General features: G+C 33.5%; 1 protein-coding gene across 1 annotated transcript in view; it reads left to right on the top strand.

Annotated features, from left to right (window-relative positions):
• DGKB (diacylglycerol kinase, beta 90kDa) overlaps window positions 1-27,740 on the top strand; it is a 551,962-nt gene that overhangs the window by 98,655 nt on the left and 425,567 nt on the right. Inside the window, exons 15-16 of the mRNA XM_008578087.1 lie at window positions 9,113-9,186; window positions 12,528-12,602. Coding sequence (XP_008576309.1) covers window positions 9,113-9,186; window positions 12,528-12,602 — 149 coding nt within the window. The remainder of the gene's footprint in view (window positions 1-9,112; window positions 9,187-12,527; window positions 12,603-27,740) is intronic.

Here is a 27,740-nt window from a genome sequence, read left to right as displayed (position 1 = left end):
ACTTATTTATGGGTATACCCTCTCTCACTCTCTGTCTATATACGTGCATTTATATTTAGTATGGGTATCATTTTGAAGAGTCATTTTGATGGCAAAAATATGTTTTTGGGGAAGAAGATAATGAACTCTTTTTGTGTTGATACTTTTATTCCTAAATAAATAATAAAAATAAATAATTTATTGTAATTTATCTATAGCTTTCAAAGTTTTAAGTGAAAATTTAAAGTCTATATATATTTCTACTTTAAGTAAACCCAGATAGTTCAAAATCATTTTTTAAATACTTTAAAAGCCTATAGGTTATCCCTATGGTCCTTGATATCAAAAATAACATTTCTCTTCAGATGCATTTTAAGACATTTTACACGGTGAATGTATTGTATTTATTTGCTTCTGTTTCTCACTTTAATATGAAATATAGTTTGAGTATACCAACAATCTTTCAATTAAGCCAACAAATTTGGCTTAATCTATGAAATTGTAGAGTTCAGGTTATACGTATGTTTCTGTCTTTCAATTGCCTATTCTTTTCCTTAAGAATATGCTTCACATTTTATGTTCTTCAGGAAAACTTACCAACAACTTAACACACAGAGATTACTGCACACACTTGCATTCAATATACGTGATTTTATATCTTCTTTTATTTATTATTTCCTCTGTGATACTATGGATTATGTATTTTATATTCTTTAATTTATAAGCACAGTTCAGGGCACACAGTAGATAGCTAAGTGCTTTGTTCTTGTCTTGAATATCTCATTGAAAATTTAATAATAATTGATTAAATATTGATAACTAGATTACTATTTGGTTTTGATTCAATAAAACACATTATGAACAGAAAATGTTTTATGAATTATTAAACTCAAATGTAAAAAGAGGAAATTCTGAATGATAAAATCATTGCATTTGTTAAAGAATATATAATTTAATTATCAAAAAAGGAAATCAGGATATAATTTTTGGAAGTCATATCTTTGTGTCTAGCAATCCAATTGAAGGAATATTACCATTGAAATATTAAATCTACCCACAGTTTTGATAGCAAAAGAAAATTTGCTAATTAAGAGGTCCTATAAAAATTTTATTGAAAAAAATCAACATTTGGATTTAACACATCTATTGCAAATATTGATCAGTTTAAATATTTAGTAATTCTGGGTTCCTGCAATGAAATTAATAAAAGGGAAGCTTAATTTTTAAATTAAATTATATTTCACATGTGTCTAGACACATACTTCTCATCATGGAAAGGAAGCATGTATTATTTGCTGAGCAATATAACCTAAGACATATGATAACATTTCATTCATATTAACTTGCTTAATTCTCTCAATAAATATATGAGATCAATACCATTATTATTATTATTATCACCATTTTCAAAATGATCATATTGATGCTCAAAAATTAAGTGGTACATGCATAGTGTTTTAAAGGCTTTAAGCTTACATAGCAATATAAGCTCTACTTTCCTTTTTTCCCCAAAATAATCTGAAATATTCGACCTTAGTACACCTAAATTGGCCACATTAAAAAACATAGATTATTAACATCCTCTATGAATATGTTTCATCTCTCTCACCAGATAATAAGTTCTCACAAGTTTTTGGCATATAAAAGTGTCAGCTAAAGTTGTCAGTAGGCAAAGGGTAGATATCACCCCTATCAAAACAGCAGTAAATAAATAAAACTGTAATCATCATAATAATATTTTGAATTTTTAAAAGCTGGTGTATAAATATGTGCAAAAGTCTTTTATACCTCAGCAGAATGGACACATAGGTATTCACATAATTTTGGAGAGAATGTAAAAAAAAATAATAATAAATTTCTGGATAGCTATTTCATGCAAAACAGGTAAAAATAGTGATTTTATATTGTGGTTGTCAATTTAAAAATATTAAAATAGTTGTTTTTTACCAGTAAAGTTAAAAGCATCTACCAAAAGTTAATATTTTCTGTGAGCTTTAAAAGTATATATATATCATGAAAAAGCATTGAGTTGCAGCTCAGTTTGCATATGACTCAGTGACAAGAAGAGATCTACACTGCTTAAAGAAGACTATTAATCATAGTTAAGCACATTCATCTTATTTCTTTCCAGCTAACCAGCATAATGATCAGGATTATTATTTCTAATTAGAGGAAGTAATAGATCATGTATAACCTTAGGATGAGTCTCATTAATTAACCCAAGTCCTAGGGGACTTCAAATAGAGGTGGTTAGGCACTCTGTCTTTGTCATCGCTTACACCATAGGTTTACACTTAATCCATATGATCCAATGTAATTGAAACTACAAATTCTTAACATGCAAGAGATATAAAACTACAGATGACTATTGCACTTATGAGCAAATAAGGATAAAAACATAACAATTGTTTAACTGCATTATGATGAAGTTACCTTATTCCTAAATGTTCTTTGAGAAAAATTTCCAAATAAAAGGGTCACTTGAGAACTGGCATCTAGTTTGCAATACTTTTAATACATGGAAAAAGGGGAACCTTTATCCTTAAATATCTAAAACTGAACCAGTGTTTTTCTCCACACAACTACTTCTCCCTACTGTCTTTCTTATTTACAATTCTTGTAATCACTGAGACTATACACTGAATATGCACACACACACCATACATAACTAGATAGCATGCATATAAAATTAATCCCCTTTCTTTGATTGACATGTGTGTATGAGTGTGTGTGTGTGTGTGTGTGTGTGTATCCCTTGCTCACTTTAGGATCTTCCGTCTATTGACTCTTTCATAATCAGCTCTTCATTGTCATTCTCACACCCTAAGTTCAGAATTATTCTTCTATAGTTTGAGTATGCCAACAATCTTTCAACTGAGTCACTGTCTCCATCATAGCTAGATGATAAGCAATGAAAAAAAAAATAGAGCTGAGGAAGGTAAGAGGTATTAGGGAGGAGAATTGGAGCCATCTATAATTTTAAGTAAGATGGCCAGATGAAGCCTCATGAAGAAGGTGATATTAAGGTAAAGGTTTAAAAGAACTAAGGTAGTTGGCCATGTGAATGTATGCAGAATGGGCAGTACTAAGGCAGGTATATGCCTAGAAAGTTCTAGGATCAATAAAATCAACTGCCTAGTTGGAGTAGGGTGAGAAAGGTAAAAACTGGTAGAGAGTATTTAGAGAAGTATCAGGGGCTAGATGCAGTAAAGCCATGAAGGCCTGCACAAGGACTTGGACTTTTGATCTGAGCAAGATGAAGAGATATTGGGGGGAGGGTTAAGCAGAGGAACAACATGATTTGAATTATATGTTAAAAGACTCACTCTCGTTAAGATCAGATTGTTGGAGAGCAGAGAATTCAAGAGATAACTACCATAGTTATCTATGGTTATAGGATGGAGACTTGTCAGGTGGAGATAGAGACATATGAGAGGATTCTGGAAATATTTTGAGGACCAATCAGAGGGATATGCTGATGGATTGGATATAGGGTTTATAAAAATGTGAAGATTCAGGAACATCTCCAAGATGGTTTGGCCCATGAAATGATAGAGTAGTCATCAACTGAGATGAAAAAAATTTCTGGGGAAATAAGGTTCACAGAGAACTTTTTGATGCTATTAGACATCCTCGTGGAGATGTCAAATAGGCAGACCAACAGGAGAAACTAGAAATCAGGAGAAATGACAGATATGAATTTGGGAGTAAAAGGCATATTGATGGCACTTAAGACCATCAGATAAGATGAGATCACTAAGGGAGAGAGTGTATATAGAGATGAGTGATTGAATTGGAATTCAAAGCCAGTCTGACTCCAATGTCATGCTCCTTAAACGTACTATACTAAAGTTCCCCTTTATATGAGTAAATAAGATTTTGTGTGATTAACTTTATTCAGTATAAAGGAGAATCTAATATGAACTATCTCCTTCTAGAATGCCCTTCATACCTAACTTATAACCTGTCTTTAAGATGTCAAGTACCAAAGATTCTATAAAATCTTCCATGAACACATTCTCCCTTCATCAATATTTTCCTTGCTACCCTTTATTACTCTATCTGAAGGCTTTTTAAAAGCTATTTTGAACATATAACCCTTTTGAAGACAAAGGGTTCTGTAGAGATGCCTTAAGCACAATGGTGGGGTGATGGGAGACTGAGAACAGGTTCAGGGTTGTTTCACATTTTAAAAAGAACAACTTGGCTTTCATCTGTTTTATATATCATTCCACTTAAGATTATCTCAAATGCTATAAAAATATGTATTCTAAAAATAAATACTTTTAGGCTGATAGAATTCTTGATATATTTGGGTTTTTGTCTTTGCCTCCCATCCCACCAAAATCTATAGCAAAGAAGTACAATATTTGAGGATGGCAATAAGTCAGTCTTTATAATAAGAGTTTTATATCTTATTGCAAAATTTTCGTATGGAAGTAAAAATTCAAATTAACCACATTAAAGAATAGATTAGATACAGTCCAAAGGAGAATTAGTAAACTTGAAAATAACATTGATGCATAACTGCTATCTAATTCTCAGACAGATCCCATTCAAGTTTCAGCAAGTGTCCTAATAACATCTTTTATCTTTTAATAAACAAATTTCAGAATCATGTTAACTTCCTGATTTTGATGGTTTTATTGTATGTATGTAATACAATGTTCTTGTGTGTAAGTGATTCAAAAGTTATTGGTAGTAAAGAAGCATAGTTTTGGCAACTTACTCTCCAATGGTTCAGGGAAAAGTGTTCTTTGTACAGTCCTTGCATCTTTTCTGTAAACTTGAGATTGTTTAAAAAAAAGAAAATAAAAATATCATTGTAAAATTTTTAAAAATATTATTGTAAGATATTACCATAAAACTTTATTTGCTAAAACCAGATATACTAAGATTTAGAAACTAAGAAAACTATTTATATTTCTTTAATCAATAGAAATGATTTGCCTTACAAAGCAGTTCCCACATAATAAATTCTGTAAAGAAGAGGGAAGTTAGTACTTATTTAATAGACCTTTCTAGAAACCAGGATCTGGAATCAAATAGTCAGATTGAATTAATGAATTGAAATATCACATCTAGCAATACCTACATGTAAGTTACAGGATTGACTGAAATAAATATTCACATACTCAATAATGAGAACAGTATAATGTAAAATTAAATGAAGAAGCTATTCAAGGGTTTCAGTATCAAGTTTCTACTGTTGTTCCCTCAGAGAATAGAAATATCAACAAGTCTAATGAAGAATTAAGTGTCTCTCTATGCCAGTTTCCATCGGTATTCAGTTCTGAGGTCCTATGGATCTTGTCTTTCACATCAGTTACAATTAGCATCTGCAGCATGTAACAGGGAAACAGCAAAAACAAGGAATAAATGAAACATAACAGTACCTTAAACAAGACAGCCATCAATTTTCTCTCATGAAAATGAAGTCTAGAAGTAGGATTTCTGGAGCTGATAAGACAACTCTCTTTTTATCAGGAATGGTACTCCTGTCTTTCTGTTTCATGCCTTCCATCTGTGACATCTTCAAGGACACCTGATAATGAAAGATCAAAAATTATGAGGCTGCTGGTCCCCATAATTTCCAAATTCCCTGCTGGCATCAGGAAGAGCAAGTATAAAAGCTCTCACTCTTCCTTTGACAGAGCATACCTTGAGTTTGCAGAGTATTTCTGTATTAGTCTACTTGGGCTGCTAGAAAAAACTGCCATAGACTAGGTGGCTTAAACAAGAGACATTTATTTTTCACAGTTCTGGAGGCCGGGGAGTACAAGATCAAGGTACCAGCAGGTTTTATTCTGAGGCCTCTTCTCTTGGCTTGTTGTTAGCCACCATCTTACTGTCTGCTCAGGTGACATCTGCCTTGTGTACACCGAGAGAGTGAGAAAGAAAGAGAGATATATTATTCTTTTTTATAGGACACTAACCCCATCATGAGGGTCTCACCCTCATGACTTCGTCTAATGTTAATTACCTCCCAAAGGCACCATCTCCAAATATTGTCACATTGGGGGTTAAGCCTTCAACATATGAATTGAAGGAGAAGGGGACACAATTTAGTCTTGTAGCAACTTTCAATTATATCTCACTGAACAAAACAGAAACACATTTTTCCACTTTTTAAAATATATGTATTTATCCTTTTACATGACAGGACACCAAAAATTGCAACTTCTTCCTTAAAGCTGCTCTTCAAAAGAAATCACACACACACACATGTATATGTAAATTCTTTAAGCAGCAACAGATACAGATGTGATGGGAGGAAGCAGTCTTTCTAAATTACCCTATGTCCAGGGTTTTTTTACTCATGTGGAAGGGGGATATGGGAATTAGGTGCCAGTAGCAGACTGCCACTAAGATGTGCTGCTTCCTTCAGGACTATGACTATACACAATAGTTGTTAATTTTTAACTTGCCAGACATGAAAATGACTATCCAGTGCTGCAGGTTTTTGTCTTTCAACTCTAAGAATTCTGTCTTTGGTCTCCTGACTCCCAAATTTACTCGGCTGGATTGGCCTTCTTTTTACAGAAGCAAAGGTTAGCACAATTTTAAAGATTTTTGAGTGAGCACTGAAAAACATTGCAGATTTGCCTGGAACTTTAATGTTTCTAGTCTAACACCATTAAGTGTTCCCTTAATACCAGAATCTCAGTGGTGCTGATGGTTAATCACATATCACCACTTAGATATGGATCACATTAGGTATTATGTGGGTTACATTAGGTCAGTACCTGTTAATACCATCAACCAAGGGGCTCTAAACCATGGTACTGAATTTACAAATAAATACATATTATTTTTATATTGTTTTATTTTATAAGCCTGAACTGTAATAAAGGATGTGTGAAGAAAAGGTTTGTCTAGTTGATTTTATCATTCCTGAATTTTTTCAGTGGGTATATTTGCCTTTCATTACTTGTGAATTATCATCATTCTCCTGAATTCTTTAAATTCTCTTCCATTTCTCTAATCCATTTGATCTATTTCTTCATTTAGCTATCCCTAAAATTGAAATCTAGATTTTGTATTTTATTTTGAGACACTTTACAGACTATAATCTATTCTAGTGAAAATGTATTTGTTCATAACAATATTTAATTTAGAACACAATTGTTACTGACCCTTATTTGATAACTTATAAAGATATATTTAAATATTCCAATAGATAAACCTCTGAAAGACATTCCAAGACACATTTTCAAAAGAATTTCAAATAATGGACTGACACAATATGAATTTATTTGTATTCTCATTTAGTAGTAAACTGAATGTTAAGTTTGTAGAGGAAAGGAAAAATCATCCTAATGAGTATTTGTGTTCAAATTTAATACTTGGCTCAAAAACCTTTACTTATCTTGAGATGAGATTCCCACCTCTACCTAAAAACAAGAAGCAACAATCCAAACTAAGTGAAAATCAACTAAAATCTACATCTGTCATATTACTTTTTTGCATATGAAAACGTTGGGAGTTCCAATTTTGTAACAGGATGAAAAATAAAGGAAATTAAACACTAGTGTTTCAATATAGGTGTTTTTGGTGTTTATTTTAGCTCATAGTGGTGGGAAAGGGCACCCATTGCAAGCCAGCAGCACAATGGCTTTAAGATTTTAGGCAATTTATATACATTAATTTATTGAGCACATTTGGTTCAGGGGAGAAGAATGGGGAAGTTACTGCAGAAGTTACTCCAGATCGTTCTTTTCCCAGCTGAATTAGAGACAAATTAGGAACGAAGAATGCTTGTCCTCTTTACAAGAGAAAGTGCAGCAGAGACTGTGATAGATTGTAACGAGAACTAGCTGGATGAGTAGAAAAATTAAGAATATCTTATTCAATCTACTCGTTTAGCTAATGCAAGGATTTTAACATTTTCCTATTGCCAGTACTCATTAGAAAAATGCCATCTCACTTAAGAATTGGAGGAAAATATGTCGGTTAAATATCTTAACTTATATTGTTTAAACAGACAGGAAGGAAGGGCATGATATGGTGAAATGATTGTTTTTAATTGTCTCATTAAATATTTAAGGATACTTTGTACAGGAGAAATAACACTGCAGTAAGGATACATTAAATCTTTCAAAAAGCAGATTGATCTAAAACTTCTCAATATTTAGAGGGCTCTGTTAGCTGCAAATTTTTTTTTTACAACATTCTTTTTTTTTGTCAAACTGTGCTTAAATGGAGGTTACATAGAGGTATATTAAATACAAATATTTTTGTTTAAAAGAGTCTACCTCAACATGGAAGTCAGGTAAAATAAACAAGTTCGCCTTTGCCATTCTACCTAAAACAACCCTATCCCCCATACATTAAGTGCTATCACCTTACCTGCTTTCTTTCCCTTCATCGCAAGTTTCACTACTAAATGTATGTTTATTTATTGTATATCTCTCCACGAGAATATAACCTCCATTACGACAGGCACTTTGTCTTTCTTCAACACAGAAGTGAGTAGTGGTGACGGCAGCATGGGGCATATAGAAGGAACATAGGCAGTTCTTAAGTGGCAGAGAGACCAGATTTAATGGACTCCTATTTAGCAAATGGATGTCGTTAACTGGCAGTTTACTTACCAAGCTGGGAAAGAAAAATTGGGAAGATTGTGCATTGAGAAAGATTGTGTAGAGAGGGAGTTTTAGGCCAAAAGGGAGCTCAAGCCATCTTATTGAGTTTCTAGGTCACAAGTGGTTGGGAAGGTGGATTCCACATATGCCATGAAGCTCTATATTAGGGTCCTCTGTAAAGAAGGGCTCTCTATGATGAGATATCTTTCTTTGCCTCTAATCTTTTTCCCCTCAAATTCTGCTCAAATTCGGCTGGTTTGCTCACTGTCCCGCAAACGGTAACTTCTGTTTTTATCTCATAGCTATTACAAATGTTATTTCTCCTTCTTAACAGTCTTCCCCTCTGCTGTATACCTAGCTAGGCCTACCTATCTTTGCAGAGGGGTATTCCTGTTGGTATGGATAGATAGACAGAAAGACATACATGACAGAAAGAAACAGTAATATTATTGAATTCACTTATTGGTATTAAACGACTTAGAAATAAGGATTCTTCTTCATATATCTTGTGACTAATAATTTGTCCATATATCCACCTTTTCTTCTAGATTACTCCCATTCCTGGTACTCATCCACTTTTAGTTTTTGTGAACCCCAAAAGTGGTGGGAAGCAAGGAGAACGGTATGTTTTTAAAAACAATCTTTGTTTTCTATGTCATATATATATATGTAAAAAGATAAACTAAAATTATGATGTAAAAATATTTAAAAGCATTCTTCACCATTTACTAATTTTAATGTGATGTAAATGATGCTAACATCTACATGTAATATATTAATATAATCTCTCCTTGTTTTATAGTTGGAATTTTAATATAATTGTCTTTTGTAAATATTTTTATTGTTATAACTCAGGTGTATAAATTCTCTCTACCCCACCTATCACCCCAGCCCTTGAAAAAGAGCTTTGCATAAAATGTGACTTCAAAAATGTTGTCAAATGAAAATTTGTTCTCTAAAGGGTCAACAAGGTGACTCCAGGTAAATCATAACCCAGCACTAAGGAACAGAATTTATATCTGACTTCTAGGGAAGATATATTATAATGATGTGCATTTTGGAGAACATGATGCCATATTTCCTGGAGAAGCACAGTATATTTAATCTGAATAATAATGAGCTGCATTGTCAAGTATCTCAGTATTCCTAGCTGAGAACACAAAATTTCATTTTTGTAATGAATTAATGATGAAATTATAATACTTAATGCAAATATGAAAAATACTACATTAAAGAGTAATCTATTAAAGAAGACTGTCATAAACAAAATGCAGTTATACCAGCCTTATGCTTTCTAGATGTCTTTCCTGATCCCAATCAAGAATAAGCAAACAGGTGAAAGCACTCACAAACATTATAACAATAAGACAAATTTTCTTTGTTGTTCACCAAATAACAAAGTTGAAATGTTTCCATCAGTAATGGAATTTCATAAAGTAATTTTCACTCCTATCATTAAACATTCCAGCTTTTCCAGCTTTATTTCAATGAAATAGAGTATTCTTCATTTTTCAGTGAACAAAATATTATTTCTACTTAAAAAGGATAATTTTTCCCATTTTTCAACATATAGTTATGTTTTAACTATGCCAATGTGATAGAAATTATTTTAAATAAATAATGGCTTAATAATTTAAAATATTCACAATACTTTATTAAACAGAATAGTTTCCTTACTCATAGAGCTATGAAGTAGTAATTAAATAATGACTAAATTATTTTCTTTTTTACTGCTTGTCTGTCATTATTTATATATATAAAATGGATGTCATAAAAAAGTGAACTTTTCACAAGGAATTAGAAAACATTTTTTCAAAGGAAAATAAATTTCCGTCAAATTAAGATAACATTAATCATGGAAAATGATCTTTAGTGGAATACCTGCCATCTTTTTTTCTTTAAGTTAAAAATACATACATAGGGCTGGCCCGGTGGCGCACTGGAGAGTGCGCCACTTGGGAGTGCAGCGGCGCTCCCGCCGAGGGTTCGGATCTCATGTGGAGACCGGTTCCCGCTCACTGGCTGAGCGCGGTGTGGGCGCAACACTGAGGGTTGCAATCCCGTTACCGGTCAGTAAAAAAGACAAAAAGGAAAAAAAAATACATACATATATATTGATACACTAAAGTCATAAGGAAATTAATCTTAATGGAGGCAGGGAGGATATTTGAGTACTCCTATATGCACACCCACTTGTGTTTTGTTCTTTATACACTGAAGGGGACCATTCAAAGTCAAGTGAAATGTAAATATGTTTTCAAGGAGATCTATTATGAATGCAAACATAAATGTTCCTGCATGCATAAGAGGCACCTTTCACGGTAGGATTCCATTCAATATTTTCTCTTCAAAATTTTTTGGCTTTTACAACTTGGATATGTTAGATACGTTTCAAAAGGTCACAGAATTCCATATTCACATCAAGTTTCCCATACCAGTCAACATGTGTGAAAGTGTTCACCTATCATTCATTCAGACAGCAACCCCTGGGTGAATCCAAACTCTACTAGATACTAGGAATAAAAGCCATAAGACACAGTCATGTAGGGAGGCAAGCACATAAACAGATATATTATATTACCACATGGTAAATGTTAAACTAGAAATGTTTAAAATAAAGGTGCTATGGAAATTCTGAGGAGGGAATAACTATCTCTGAAAACTGCCAAGTCTTCATAGAATTAGTAGCTTTTGTATTGGTTCTTATATACGTAGATATTTGCCAGATGGAGGAAGGAGAAATATCGATTTGTGAAAGGGCATGGTGTCAGCCAGGAGGAATTTACCAACATTAATCTTTATGGGCAAGGATGGGAAGAGTGAGACCATACATTGAAGGTGCTCATTGAATTTGTTATTGTCAGTAACTTGACTCTAGCAGGACCTTTCCATCATGGAAACAACATGACTGTACTCAAACAGCAGTATAGGAGAGGGCTGGATTGCCAAGAATTTGTGGAGCTGGTGAGAGAATGTGAAGGCCTGAACTAAGGTAGTGGGATGAATTAGCCAAGTTTGATAAACATTTCTCAGTGAGAAGGCACAGGATTCCCTACTAATGTGGTTTAGATGCCGGAGAAAAGAGGTATTTAGAACAACTCGAGATAATACAAGTAGATATTACATAGCATATTTTGAAAGTTTCTATCAGCAAATACCATTTGAATGTGTTTATAAAATATGTAGTAATATTTCCAAATGTATATAAAAACTAATTTAAAAGACTAAATACATCCCTTCACTTTTAAAATTTTGTCTAAGAATTCTAACCATGTGGGATATGTGTGTACTTAGCAAACATTCCTGTTGCATTAGTCATACGAAGATTGATTTCTCTCAGAAAAAAAAAAAAAAAAAGAATTATTTAGTACATGCCTGTGGAAACAGTTTAGCAATTTTGTGAGCTAATTGATCAAGATTGTTGTTCACGTGAAATAATTAGGTCGGGTGAGGCCACATTCTTTGCTTACATACACACATATAAAGTGTAGGACCCCATTTTATATGTGGGAAAGATAATGTTCATTTCTATTAAGTTGGTCCAATAACCTAATATTGAGTTCTATGAAGAGAAGAATCTATTCACAAGGATCTACTGAGAGAAGATATTTAAGGAATTTTATGCTGAAATATTTTTAAAAATATTTATTAGAAATCTAATTAGTTAGACAAACAATGCTCAAAAGAGGGTTAGATAATATTCTAAATGCATATGCATATTTAGAATGCAAGCATTATTTCTAACTTATAGGCTATATTTGCCTTTATAATGGCTACTAAGCCCTCTTTAAAGAACCATTAGTTCCTATTGATCTGTTATACTACTAATACTATTAATGCAAAACTTAGCAAATATCTTTAACTATAACCATATATATTTATAATATTAAGGGATGCTACTCATTTTAAAATTATTGAGTATCACTAAATTAACTTTTTTTAAACATATTTTCATCTTTATAGAATTTACAGAAAATTCCAGTATCTACTAAATCCTCGTCAGGTTTACAGTCTTGCTGGAAATGGACCGATGCCAGGGTAAGTCCAAGGATAATATCATTACCATTACCTCACTTAATACTAAATAATTAAACAGTCTGACACATCTAGAGATATTGTTATTTGAAGTTACACTTTTCACTATGACTTGTTTTTTGATGAGCATGTCTTTATCTGTTCAAGCACTACCACTCCTCAGGGATTACCATTGCTTTGGCTTAGGTATATTTTCCCAAATGGTCTCATATACACATACAAACTAATGTATTCCTATCTATCTATAATGCATTTGTACACACACATGTATATTTAGGATAAATAGCTTTTACATAAACCTGGAGTACAGATTTTATATTGCTCTGCAGTTTTCTTTTTTTACTTCAAAGCATGTGATGGGCATTGTTCCATTTCAGTGTTTCGTTTATTTCTAAAAGCTGTACTATCTTAGTCCATTTTGTGTTGCTGTAACAGAATATTTGAGACTGGGTACTTTATAAAGAAAAGAGGTTTATTTGGCTCATGATTCTGAAAGACAGGAAAGTCCAAGAAGCATGGCACCAGCATCTGCTTGGTTTCTAATGAGGGCTTCATGCTGCATCATAACATGGTAGAAGGTCGAAGTGGAAGCAGACAAATACAAAGAAGCAAAACATGAAAGAGGTCCTTCCTTTATAACACCCTGCTTTCCTGAGGACTGACTGAGTCCCAAGACAACTAATCCAGTCATGTAGGAGTGAGTGAGTTAGTGGTAAGTTCTCACTCTTACATGACTAGATGTGAGAGTGAGAACTCACCACTAACTCACTCCCTTGCTCACTTCGAGAGAAAGGCGCCAAGCCACCCACAGGGGCAGAGCCCACGTGAAGCAAACACTTCCCATTAGGCCACACCTCTTAAAGGTTCTACCTCCCAACACTGCCACATTGGGTGCCAAGCCTCAACATGAGTTTTGGTGTGGACAAACCATATTCAAATCAGAGCATCCACAATATTCTATAATTTTGTTAGCTATTTCATTCTTGAAGGATATTTAGATAGCTCGTATTTTTGTTGTTTTTTTTTTTCAGTTGTTACCAAACATGCTAAATTAATTTTGATCATTTATCTGTGCATTTTTGGAAACATGTTCAAATGTTTTCATAGAATAAATTGCTATAGGCAGAATCACTTGACTGAGAATATTTTCAACTTTAATTGTGTCATGTTCATCCAAATTGCTATCTAAAAAATTTGTGTTAGACGATAATTTCAGCAACAGTGTATAATAATGCTTATTTCCCACAAGCTCCCTTAAACTGGCTATTTTCAGTAATTCTCATTTTTGTTCCATGTGATAGGTGAAAATATATCCCTGCCATTTTTATTTGTATGTCTCTGATTAATTACCAACTTGAGTATTGTATTAATTATACTTACTTTTCTATAGGCAACAGAAATGTCCTCTGGTTTATTATCCCAAATAAAATTTACTGAAAAATTATGAATTAATGTAAAAATAAAGAATGATGTTTCAGAAAAATAGGAGTCAGGACAAATTGAGGAAACAGAGTATCAGGAATAAAAGAACAAAAGTCCCCTGAAAATTATTGTTGAGAGAAATTGATTTCAATTGTTTTAGGTAGTCTTATTTCTCTGCTCAAGGTTCAAATCCCAGGGAAAAGCATATGTATTGGTTTATCTTGAGATATTCATCTCAACTGACAGTCCTATTAAGAATGTCTAAATGGTTTGTTTCCTTAATGCCAATAAGGATTCTATAACTTGGGTATGAAAAGTGAATTCTTGGTAGGAATAAACAAGAGTTGTCCACCAAAGTCCAACAATTGGGCTAACCAACATTCCATCTTTTCTGAAGTTATAAGTTGAATAAAAGTTAGACCACTCAACATATTGCTGCTACTGAACATACTTGTATAACTGAAAAGACACTTGTGTCTTCCTATATGTAGACTACCCAAAGTTACTATATCCAACTTCAAGTTTTGATTTTCTGAAAATATCTCTGGGATGGCTATTCTATTTTCTCATTATCCAATGGTCTCAAAAGAATGTAAGGAAAAAATTACAACTACAAATATAAAATTAATTAAATAGTATTTTTAATAATATAAACAATGAAATGCATGTAAAGTCTACAGCCCTGATTTTACAACTGGTTGAAAGTTGTAGCTGGAACTTAAAAATATTTCTCCTGCCTATATGTCAGTTGGTTGAACATTTTTACCTAGTAAAGGGAAGTAAATGTTTTTATGTGATAAATCTGAGACTTTGGTAACATTATTTATATAGGGCCGCATTTGTTTCTCATTTGCCTTTACTGATAGGCAAGTTGGTACATGACATTTTTAGTGTTGTCTATCTAGTGTTTCCAGGTCTCCTTCTAGTTACTTGATTTGACTGTACTTCCTTTCACTTTAGATATTGAGCAGCCATATAGCTTTCTCTCAGATTAAACTGTGGGCATGCTTTATTTCCACAGTGACCATCAATATTGTAGATATTGACTCTATCAATTATTAGCTTGGATCATTGAGTGGAAACATGGAAAGAGAGCTTCCATGACCCATATATAATGAGTGATAAAAAAGCCTTTTGTAAGGTTATGCCACTAAGATTTTGGGTTGCTTGTTAATCCATGTAACCTAGCCCATAATAACTAAACCAATGATAGCAATAGAGATCCTACAAGTACTCCCTATTCTCACTGCATGGCAACAAACCAATTTCCCCTTGGTAATTGGAGTCAATTATACCAGTAAACATCATATCTTCCTTTTTGCCTGTTTGCCAAGGGATATGAAGAGTCTCAGAATGTCCAAGTGACAGTTTTAGCATCTAATTTAATGAAAACTTTGTCTTATATGGTGACATGTACCTCTTTCTCCTTAGTTTTAAAACCTCTAAGTCATATGAGCTCAAAACCAAGAGGATGGGAAGCAAATGTTTGAAAGTGGGTGTATTAGTCAATTTTCTTCAGAGAAAAAGAACCAGTGTTCTCTAGAGAAACAGAGAGAGAGAGAGAGAGAGAGAAGTTTAAGAATAATTTATTTAAAAAAATTGGCTCACAAGATTATGGAGGCTAGCAAGTCCAAAATCTGAAAAGCTGATGTCCCAGTTCAAGACTAGCAGGTTGCTGTAGAACCAGGAAAAGCTCAGTTCTGAGACCGTCAGGCAGGCGAATGCTCTCTTACATAAGGGAGGGTCAGACTTTTGTTTATTCACACCTTTAACTGATTGAATGAGGCCTATCTTCATTATGGTAGGTGATCTGTTTTACTCAGTCTGTCATTGAAATGTTAATCTTATCTAAAAACAACCTCACAGAAACAACCAGAGTAATGTTTGATTAAATATCTGGGCACCCTGTGGCCCAGCCAGGTTAACACACACAAAAATGACCATTGTAGTGAATATTAAATGCAATTGTAAGTTTCATTACTCAAGCTTTACCTTTGGATCCTAGAGCCATGTATTGTGACATGGGTAAAAACAGCACCATGTAGTTTGGTGCACATACTACAGTTGTTGGATAGTACACCACTTATATGCTCCCAGTGACTAGATAACAGTCTTCACTCGCTACTTCAATGTTCTATTTGACCAATTGCTTCCCCCTGATAAAACATATGAGAAGGCATTTAAGGTATTGGTAAACCAGTTTTTTTTTTCTTTTTTTCATACTTAAAAAATGGAAATAGAGAAATTCTTATGAAGTAATAGGTATAGATTGAGGTCAGGGCTGGGGGTGGGTTGGGGCAGGGTCTGTGTAGCCAGATTCAGAATATCTGAGGTCTGACCAGGTGTTTGAATTTCTTAAAAGCTTGCCAGGTGATTATGTACAAGTAGCACTGAGAACCACTGATTTAGTAGATTGATTGCTGTATAATAGGTGTTATAGGACATAATTTTCCAATTTATAACAATTACTTGAAATTTTTAGAAAACCATTAGTCTTTTGCACTGCCATTTTGTAGGTTGTCTCTCTGCTAATGATTCAAATTCCAAAGAAAAATTATCTCACTGACTAACTTTAAGTGACTATCTCATTGTTTGAGTCAATACAGTTGGTTACCTTGTTTGCTAAATCTACCAAAACTGTAATCAGTAATATGATTCCCCATAATCAAATAAGGCCAAAACAAAAGATACTCCACACAAATATCTATTTTTATAACACTAAACTTTATATTTCTTCCAAAACCGTGTGTTCTTTTATTTGCCTGTTTTCCTTTTTATTCGTTTGTCTTTTTCATATTCATTTTAGGATACCATTATATAAATAATGTCATTATGTATGCTGCAAATGTTTTCTTCCAGTTTGTTCTTTGTGCTTTCAGTTTATATTTTTTTCTTCTTTCTTTTTGTCCATATAAACATAAAATTTTCATCTGCCAATTCTATGCTGAATGATTTCACAATTTTTTATGTTTTAGGAAAAACTTTCCCCAAGCCAGGATTATTGAAATTTTTTTTTAATGTTTTATTTTTGTACTTTTATTAAATTTTGTTTTACATTTTTGACCTTTAAGCTTTATAAATTTCATTTTTCTTAGAAAAGCTTGACAGATATATATGTCTTAGACATGGAACACATTTTTCCCTCAAATTTAAGTCTGCTTGTCTCAATAAGAGCTGCTCCTTAGTCACTGTTTCACCACTGACTTGATTTACTTCATATATGATAAAATGATATGTATTTTAGAATATTGCTGCCCTTGACTTAGCTTCAGTATTCCATTTGTTGATTCTTATATACCATATTCTCTAATTATTCTCTTTAAATTTGGTGACATTTACTCCCCAATGTGTTAAGTTTATGTCCCAAGTTTTTTTAAAAAAAGAATTTGAATGGAATAGTCTTAAATTTCTAGTTTCATCATTATCAATGTAAGGATGTCCCATTTTTCTCTGGTGCCAATGCCCACATTGCATAACAGTGGCAGACCCCACTCCTAATAGAAAGCTGCTCCTCTGTTGTTATCCTAAAAGCAAATGTCACAGGCAATTGCTCTGTGTGGGGACTCTGGCCAGGTTATGTATACCCTTCACCTAGTCCTGCTGACTTGCTCACTTGGAACCGCTCCCATCCCTGTTTCTAGCTGTGTTTTCCAATCATGGGTTTTCTGGGAGAGTGTCTTTTTGCAATGGTTTCATTTCAGTGTATTGCTCTATAACTTGCTTTATTCTGTAAGGTCTCTCTATTAATTTAATACTTTTTGTGATTTATACATTTTAGTTTTGTCATCATTGCTGGTTTACTACTTTTCCTATGCTAGAATACATTTACTTCATTTAAATATATAGTTTATCTGCCACCTTGAACCTGCAGTCGTTCATTCTTTTAATTTCTTTTTTTCCATTTTTCCTCTTTACCATATCAAATTATTTTACACTTTTTGTATGCATCTTCTGTCATACCATCTTTATTTTGTCTTTTTCTAACACTTTGTTTATAACAGCAGATGATTATCTTGATGTGTAAAACTACTCCCAGTGTGAATTTTCTAATAAATACCAAAACTCTCTGGGTATTTCATATACATTTTTTTTTATATTTAATTGTTTTCAAGACTGAAATTGGGTGTATGTTTGTTTGTTTTCATTATACACATATCTCCTTATGTGAATTCTATCTCTGATTCTGACTATTCAGTTTCAAGATGTCTGAAATTCAAGTCTGTTGTTTTCTTCCTGACGGTGCATATTGCAATATAATTGAATAAATTATTTAGAGGCAAAAATTAGTTGGGAAAGATAAATATAAAATACAAATTTCTCTCTGGTCTTCATGGAATGTTAAGATTTTTCTTTCCTTTACAACGTTAAAATAAATATGCACATCTCTAACTATACACCAATTCACATGCTAATGTGACTTATAAAAAGTTAATATCAAGTTTTTGTGTACTTGTGACTGCTTCTTCCTTTCTGCCTCTATGCTTTATGAAAGTACAGATGGTCTATTCTCATATATCTCTAAAAAAATTAACGTAAAAAATAACAACTATTTATTCAATTTTTTGAACTGAAATAAAATTCAAGATAACTCTTTTTAAAATATTTTCCAGATTGTTCAGCATAATTAGGTACAACTAATTGCTTGTGAGAAAAGTGCCGTATAGAAATCATTGGTTTCACCTAGCTTAACTAAATGCAAAACGTATATAATTTTTAAAATAAAATTTAACTGTCAACCTACAAATTCACATATTTCAAATATCATACATATTTCTATAGTTAAGCCTTGGAATATATTTTACTGTTAAAATAAAGGTGTAACTTAGAAAACACATAATAGATTCCACAGATTTCATTACTTTCTTAGTTTAAAATATCATTTTATGTAACAAAATTTCTACCATATTTTATTTAAGTAACATCCCTCTTGAATCAGAGCTTATGATCTTTTACAAATGTCTCTTGTTTCAAATCTTGTCAGAGAGAAAATCCTCAATAGACTAAGAAAATGTTCATCAAAATTCAATCCAGCTCTACTAGAAATAAAAAAAAAAATGTTCTTTATTAATGTAAAAAGTGAAGCATTCAGTTCACCCATACTTCCTTATGATTAACCATAAAATATGATGCAAATGATTCTGTAAGCCCTCCCCCAATTAAATGTGTAAACATATTTCTGACTCTGCCTTGGTCACTGGAGTGATTGACATTGAAAATTGGTTTATGCTTCTACATTAAAGATCTGTATGTTAATAAACATAACAAAATCATAACATGCTGCCACAATTAGCAAAGTCACATAATTGCTTGCCTTGCCCAAGAATTCCTTCATTTTGGGCGTTACAAGTCTTTAGTCACTTTTTAAAAATATTAACAAATGCATTATGACTTTAAAGATGTTGAAAACTATAAATGTTTATTACTCAAATCATAGAAAAAGGAAAATCAGTTGGCTGAATAGCAAGTAGAATAGAGATTTATGTGTCACTGTTTAGGAGTTACTGATTATCCAAATTCTTGGAACACTCTAAAAAAAAACAGTTCCTCCTGAATTGGCCATTAGAAATGACCAACTTAATTGTATGTATCCTTTACCTGTGTTTTATTGCATTCTTGCTGCTATAACAAACAAAATATCTTAAACTGAGTAATTTGTACACAACAGAAATTTATTTCTCACATTTCTGGAGACTGGAAAGTCCAAGATCAAGGCACCAGCAGATTTGGTCTCTGGTCAAGGCTCACTCTCTGCTTCCACGACAGTGCCTTCTTGATGAATCCTCCAGATGCCATGAATGTTGTGTCCTTGCATGGCAGAGAATAGAAAAAAAAAAAAAAACTAGGTATTTCCTTTGAGACTTTTTATAAGGTCACTAATCCCATTACTGAGGTTGAACTGTTGGGCGTCTCTGGCAGCCTCACGGGACCCCAACAGGTTTTTCCTTTCCCCAGAGGGTTGGGGCCAAAGGGATTGCCCTTTTCTCCCCCCCAGGACATGGGGCGAAAAGAGATTCCAAGAGATGGGTGAGCATGCCACTGCTCTCCCAGATAGGGAACAAACACACACATACACACAGCAGGGGTTCTGTCACGCAGTTCCGTCTACTGTAACACAAAAGATCATATTTATATGCTTAGCAGGCAGGGATTTCCAAGCTTAGGCCAGTCCTTGAAAAGGTCAAATGTGCACGTGCCTTGCCTCTCTATGCTTAGCCCTCCCCTTTAACTTCCCTTGGGCTCCACCTTTTATCTGTTTAGGCCATCTGTCATTTTTGCTTAGAAAAGGGGCACGGTCCACACGAACCTCCTCAATGCCCCACCTCTTAGAACAATTTCATTGGGGATTAAGGTTCAACATGAATTTTGGAGGGACATAAACATTGAAACCATAGTATTTTGACCCTGACCTCCCAAAATTTATGTATTTCTCTCATACATTTATTTTGCTCTAATAGCCCCAAATGTCTTACCTTGTTTGAGCACCAACCGACAAGTCTAAAGTCCAGAATCTCATCTATCATCTGAATTAGAAATGGGTGAGACTCAAGGTATGGTTTGTCATGAGGTGAGTTGCTCTCCAGCTGTGACCCTGTGAAATCAAACAGTTTTATAGCAGCCAGAATGTTCTAAGACAAAAATCGGTACTGAGAAGTGGGTGCTGCTGTAATAAATACCTAAAAATGTGGAAGCAGCTTTGGAACTGGGCAATGGTTAGAGGCTGCAATGTAAAGGGCTCAAAAGAAGAGGAGAGCCATAGAGAGAGCCTCGATCTTTGAGATTGTGTGGTTGGGAACAGAATGTTGGTAGGAATATGGTTGGGGAAAAGGCCATTCTGATGAGTTTCAGACAGAAACAAGGAGCAAGGTATTAGAAACTGAAGGAAAGATGATGCTTGCTACAAAGTGTCAAAGAACTTGTTTCTGTGTCCTAGTATTTTATGGGTGGTAGAACTTGAAAGTGATGAAATAGGATATTTGGTGGAAGAAATCTCTAAGCAGTTGTTGAGAGTATAACATGGCTTATCTTGACCACTTGTAGTAAAATGTGAGAAGAGAGAAATGAATTGAAGGCAAAATTTATAATAATAATAATAATAATGATGATAATAATAATAATAATAATAATAATAATAATAATAATAATAATAATAAATAATAAAAGCAGAACCTAAAGCTTCTCAGCTTGGCCAAATTGTAAAGAATGAGAAAGTGTGTTTGGGATAGAACATCAATGGTGTAGGCAGGTGAACATTTGATAAGGAGATTAATATGGATAGAAGAAAGTCAAATGCTATACATCAAGACAATGGAAAAATGACCCTGAGACATTTTTGAGACTTTTGAGGCTACCATTCCCATCACAAGACTAGAATTCCAGGGCTTTGAAGATGGAAGGGTTATGAGGGAGGGACTCAGGGTGCCTGCGGGACCCCAGGGCTTGCTGCCAAGGGATGCCCCAAGTTTCTTTTCATGAATTCTGATGCAGCACTCCTCAGCTACTCTAACTGTGGCTCAGGTGGGCCTAGGTGTGGTTTTGATCTCCCCTCCAGGAGGCAGAGGCCCAAGTTTATCACCCTTGCCAGGCAGGTAAATAATTATATCTTACTAATGAGTAAAAATAAGAAATAGGAAAGCCTGTAGTAGATAATTATCTTAGAATCCTTTAAGGATGGATGATCATGTAGTAACCTAGTTTTAAAATCCAAATGTCCACACTCAAATAGAATAAAATGCAGTTACTGAGTAAAAAGTAAAATTTTACCTTAATAACAATAACAATGTCAAATGATTCAACATATATTTATTCAGTGGCTACCAGAAGTCAGGAACAATCTTAGCACTGCCAGTGTAGTGAAGGAAGATACAAATTGAATTAATAAACAACACACACACACACACACACACACACACACACACACACACACATATTTAATGCCAGAAGGGAGTGTGGCAAAGGAGTGTGCATTGATGGTAAGGGTTCTGTAGTTGTTCTTTGAAATAGGATGTGTAGGGAAGAATTCACTAAGTAGGAGATAAGGGAGTAAGCCATGTATTCATCTGATAGAAGAGATTTTAAGGCAGAGAGAAGAGCAAGATTAAAGGATCATGATAGGAGAATATTGTTCTTGTTTGGGAAACATTAGCAAGAACGCCAGGTTGGCTGGAACAGAATGAAAGGTGGTAGCATGTTAGAAAAGTACTTAGGGGTCAGATCACATGGATTCTTACAATTACTGAGATAATAATAATTAGGTTTATCCAGGACTCTTATGGTTTATTCCTGGTGTCCCAGCATTAAGCCTGATTTAGCATTTGCCCAGGATTGTTTTATTTTTAATTTAAGTGTTATTATTAATGGGCACATTGCAATAAACTGTAGTAATGATGGGTTTGGCAGCACTCCAGTTTGCACATCTAGCTTATGCTATGTTATCCCCTAGTAATATGTGAGACACATGTCCAGTGGATAGAATTCTCAGTTTAGTATATAATCATTTCATCTAAAACATCACCAGAAAATAACTCTTCCAATTATTTCCACATATAAGAACAAGTAACAACTTTTGAAGAACTGGTATACCTGTTATGCCACCCTGTGTCTCATATCTCCCTGTAAGATGCAAAGGGGCACGAATATAGCAATCAATAATGTCAGTGGAGATTGTGAGAAATAGTAGGTTAGATGTACGTGAAAAATAATCAGTAAGAAAGAGAGGATGAGCAGTTTTGCCTAGAACATATAGTGAATAGTTTGAATACTCTTTCTCATGTTTTTTTTATTAAACATAGTTTATATCTATAAATATTTATGTTTATTAATACTTTTCTTATTTTGCAATAGAACTTTTTAGCAAAAATTATCTTAAATATAACAATGCCTTTAAATAAAAAATAATTCTGAATTTCAGAACAGAAAATAGTTTGGAATTTCTGTTTTTTAAAGAGTTGGTGATGAACACATAAATTTTGTGAAATATTTAACATTTACCATGTATGATGAGAGCTCTAGTGATATCACTCACCACATGGAAATCGGTAAATACAAATAAGCTGAAGAGGCATCAGCATCTGCTTCAAAATTATTAATTAATTCTCTGCCTGAAGGAAATAATTTAATATTCAGAAAGACCCTTTGCATATCCCTCTTTGAAATATGACTTTTCATTTAGATCAAATAACTGTTCTAAATTAATGTCCATTTTTAATTCCAAATTTTCTTATGTTTTTTATTAATGAAGTGATAGGTATTAATATTTTGACTCTATTAGTAGAACTTTTCAAAAGGATCAGGTAATGCCATTTATGTATCAGAGTGATCAGAATGCTTTAAATAGAAAATTAGTTCATTGAATTAATGTTTTGAATTCATTCAATTCATGAACTCTAAAAGTGTTCACAAGTTCATCTTGATGAATATGAAACATTAGACATTACCGATAATGCTATCACAAACTCAGTTAAAAAGTTCAGCACAAATGATACAATTGCTTGCTTCTGTGATGATAAATTTGAGTGCAGATTTTTGTGGAACACATCATCATGGCAAAAACATGGTTCTTCCTAATAATGAGAAATATATAGATAAAAAATGTGCTTTGAATCAGTTGTGGTGCACACATAAATCATAATCTCATCCAAAGAAACTTTAATATCCTACTAATTAAAATAAAATTCATAAATATCACATTGCATGCACACATCAATGCACACACAATAATACATAAATTATTCACTTATTCTCCCACTGATTCTATAGTCACCAGGAAACCTTCTGGGAAAGAAAAAATACGACTCAAGTCTTGGGTCACTAAAGTAATAATGCCCTGTAAAAGCTCCCTGGATAACAGTACTCCAGCTAGCCTTTTGCAGATTATACGCTAGTCTTCTATTTAAAAATCTACAATTCAAGAAGCTTGAAAGCTTAAGGTAATTTAATGTTGAGGTAATCAGTATATAGAAGACTACAACTCAAATTATATCATTGTATAACAATGATAATGTTTATGTTCATAATCAAGACAAGTTTAACCTATTATATATACCGTGAAATGACAACAAAATTGAATTAGGAATACATTTAATAAAAATTAGACCTGAACTGCCAAAATAATAAGTGTCTTGATGTCTAAGAGATTAATTTTTAATTATATAAATATCATTTCCCCCAAATTAAAGATTTTTTGAAATTAATAACAGTTTCTTCTCCATCTGAATATTTCACTTTATCTCATCTTGATGAGCCTTAATTTCTATCACTTAGTGATCTTTATGCCTATATTTTGAATTCTGTATAATTAAGATATCCACATTTTAAATCATTGTATCTGTCCAGGAATTGGTCATAATGAGGTGTGTGCTAAGAAGCTGATGCACCTGAAGGAAATGAAACTTCTAATTCAGTGCCCCTCATTTGCAAGGACTCCTTTCAAAGTTCTGGGAAGGATCTTAGCAATGCGTTCATACAGCCTTACTTGTTTGTTTGCTTGTTTGTTTGATATTTTGGGAAAAAAAGAAGGTATTTTAACTGTAATTAGTTAAGACTCTCCATTCCAACTTCTTTTTCATCACACGTTCCTTGATTGCTGGTGGCACTGGAGTGGCTGTGAGCATTTTAGGATCTGGCTAAGAGAAGATGAGTTGACATTATATGTTCTTTGGATTTTGAGGCATATATTATGTGCCTCACAGATATTTTTGCATATGGTTATTACTAGTTTTCCTGATATAGAAATGCCTTCCTGGAATACTCCCATAGCCCAGTGCAACTTCACACTGATTTTCTGTCACAAAAGTACAGGGCCAGAGCCTGTGTCAGCCAGGGTCCTGAGCCTGCCTGGTGATGGAATATGTGTATAGTGGAGGAGAATTGAGGTTTGAAATGTACACAACCAAGAACTCCTCCGTGGAAAATTCTTCCAATCATCAAATTTTGTTCTCCTTAATACCTCATCAAAACAGACATTCTCTCCTTCCAGGAATATGGTCAATAATGCAGTATAAATGATAGTCAAATTTTTATATTTGATGAGAATTACATGGCATTAAATTGATTGGAATTCCTGTGTTTGTACATCACAACTTATAGAAGCACTACAAACAATGAATATGTTTATGTGTAAAGTCATTTGTTTTATGAAATTCTATGAAATGCTGCCATAAATGAAGAAACATAAAAATCATAATGGCATTATGACATTGATATCACAATGGTTATTGAAAATCATTAATTCAAAGAATATTTAAGAATAGTCACTGAACAGACACCTCGAAATATTTGGAAGTATCAGCTTAGCTTTGACAAAAAAAAAAAAAAAATGGATAGCGATCTTCAAAAATTTAACAACAATACTGAAAATTTACATTACTTTACCAATGAGTCGTGAAACTGAGTGAAACATTCCTAATAAATCATTAATAAAAATATCTTAACAAATAATCCCAGAGGAAAAAAAATTGTCTATTAAACTCTTTATAAAAATATTGTTCAAAACTATTGTCGTATAAAAAAACAAATGTAAATGAATTAGAAAAGTGTACCAAGGAGGGCCCCCACTCCACCCAGAAGCAGGCAAGAAAGAGAGCACATCCAAGGTCCTAAAGCAGGAGCTGAGGGCTGCCTCAGTAGTTAAGAAACAGAGCATGCCTGGTGTCCTAAGGCAGGAACCAGGGGCCATATACCCTGCCTGGAAATAGGCAAAAAACAGAGCATGTCTGGGGTCTTAAGGCAGGAGTCAATGACTGAGTCCCCTGCCCAGAAGCAGGCAAGAAACACAGCACACAAAAAATACCACTTCCACACTGCCACAGCTGCCACAAAAGTGGCTTGATGCCACAGCAATAGCTTCAGCCACTGTGCATGTAGCCCACCAGACACTCAATTGTGTTGACACAAAGAGAGTCACCAGCAGAGACCAGAAAAAGAAGAGGATGTCTCTTTCTTCAAAGCCCATACCAGAGTAATAGAAAAAACCGCTCTACCAGATGACCAGACATCTGTGTAGAGATACTAGAAATATGAAAACCCATGAAAATATGATACCACCAAAAGAATACAATAATTCTCAAATATCAGACCTTATAAAGAAGGAAACTGTTGAAATGACTGAAAAGGAATTCTGAGCAACAATCTTAAGGAAACTCACTGAGATATGAGAAGGCTCAGTTAGATAACATAACAAAATGAGAAAAAAAAAATCCAGGATATGAAGGAGGAGATTTACAAAGAGATTACGACCTTACAAAAGGATGTAGCAGAACTCATGGGACTGAAAGATTCACTTAATTAAATAAAAATACCCACAACTGATAGCTTAAGCAGCAGGCTGGAACAAGCAGAAGAAAGAATTTCTGATCTTGAAGATAGTCTTTTAGAAATAACTCAGGCATACAAAACAAAAGGAAAATGTCATTAAACAATTGGAGAAAATCTAAAAGAGCTAGCTGACAACCTTAAGCACACAAACATTTGAATCATGGATGTTCCAGAAGTGGAGGAGAAAGGAAAAGGCATGGAAAACATATTCAATGGAATGATAATGGAAAACTTCCCAGGTATAGAGAGAGACACAGACCTTCGGATCCAGGAGACTCAAAGATGCCCAGACAGATTCAACCCAAAAAGATCCTCTCCAAGACACATTATAGTCAAACTGGCAAATCTCAAAGACAAAGAGAATCTTAAAAGAAGCAAGAGAAAAGCATCAAATCACCTATAAAGAAGCCCCTATTAGACAAACAGCAGACTTCTCAACAGAAACTCTACAGGCTAGAAGAAAATAGGATTATATATTGAAAATTCTAAAAAACAAAACAAACAAACAAAAAAACCTGCCAGCCAAGAATATTGTACCTAGCAAGGCTATTTTTTAGAAATGAGGGGAAAAAGTGTGTTTTCCAGACAAACAAGAACTGCAGGAGTTTCCCACCACATAGCCAGCCCTACAAGGAACTTCTGCATCTGGAATCTGAAAAATGATAATCACTACCAAGAATACACAAGAAAGAACAAAACCCAGACGTATAACAAAAACGCAAATGAGAAAGAGAAGGAAACTAAGTGTTGCACCACAAAAAAATGTAATGACAATGTAATAAATGTCCTGGCTTTATTTCTGATTATAGTAATTTTGGACTTCTCTCTTTTTTTCTTGTTCAGTCTGGATAAAGGTTTACAAATTTTGTTGATCTTTTCAAAGAATTAACTTTTTGGTCTTTTAACTTTTTTCTATTGTTTTCTAAACCCTATTTCATATATTTCTGTTGTAATCTGTTATTTCCTTATTGTTTTGGTTTAGTTTGCTTTATCTTTAAAAGTTACATTACTGATTTGAGATTTGTCTTATTTTTAATATAGGTGTTTACAAGTGTGAGTTTTCCTTTAAGAACTGTATGAGCCCTGCATCCTATAAATTTTGATATGTTGCACTTTGATTTTCATCTCAAAGTACTCTCTAATTTCTCTCTGAGTTTTCTTTTTACCCATTGTTTATGTAGGAGAGTGTTTAATTTCCATTTGTGAGTTTTTCTAAATTTCTTTCTGTTATTGTGGTCAGAGAACATATTTTCTATGATCTTACTCTTTTTAAATGTATTAAGACTTGCTTTATGGCCAAAAAAATTTAAAAAAATGAAAAGTGTATTAACCAGTTAATTAATAAAAATGTTATTTTTCTTAATCTTTTTTTTTTTTTTTTTTTTTTTTTTTTTTTTTTTTTTTTTT

Source organism: Galeopterus variegatus, unplaced genomic scaffold, assembly GCF_000696425.1.
Source record: "Galeopterus variegatus unplaced genomic scaffold, G_variegatus-3.0.2 Scaffold72, whole genome shotgun sequence".
NCBI classification, from domain to species: domain Eukaryota; kingdom Metazoa; phylum Chordata; class Mammalia; order Dermoptera; family Cynocephalidae; genus Galeopterus; species Galeopterus variegatus.
Note: the sequence above shows the minus strand (reverse complement) of the source record. Positions and strands in the feature narration are given on the sequence as shown.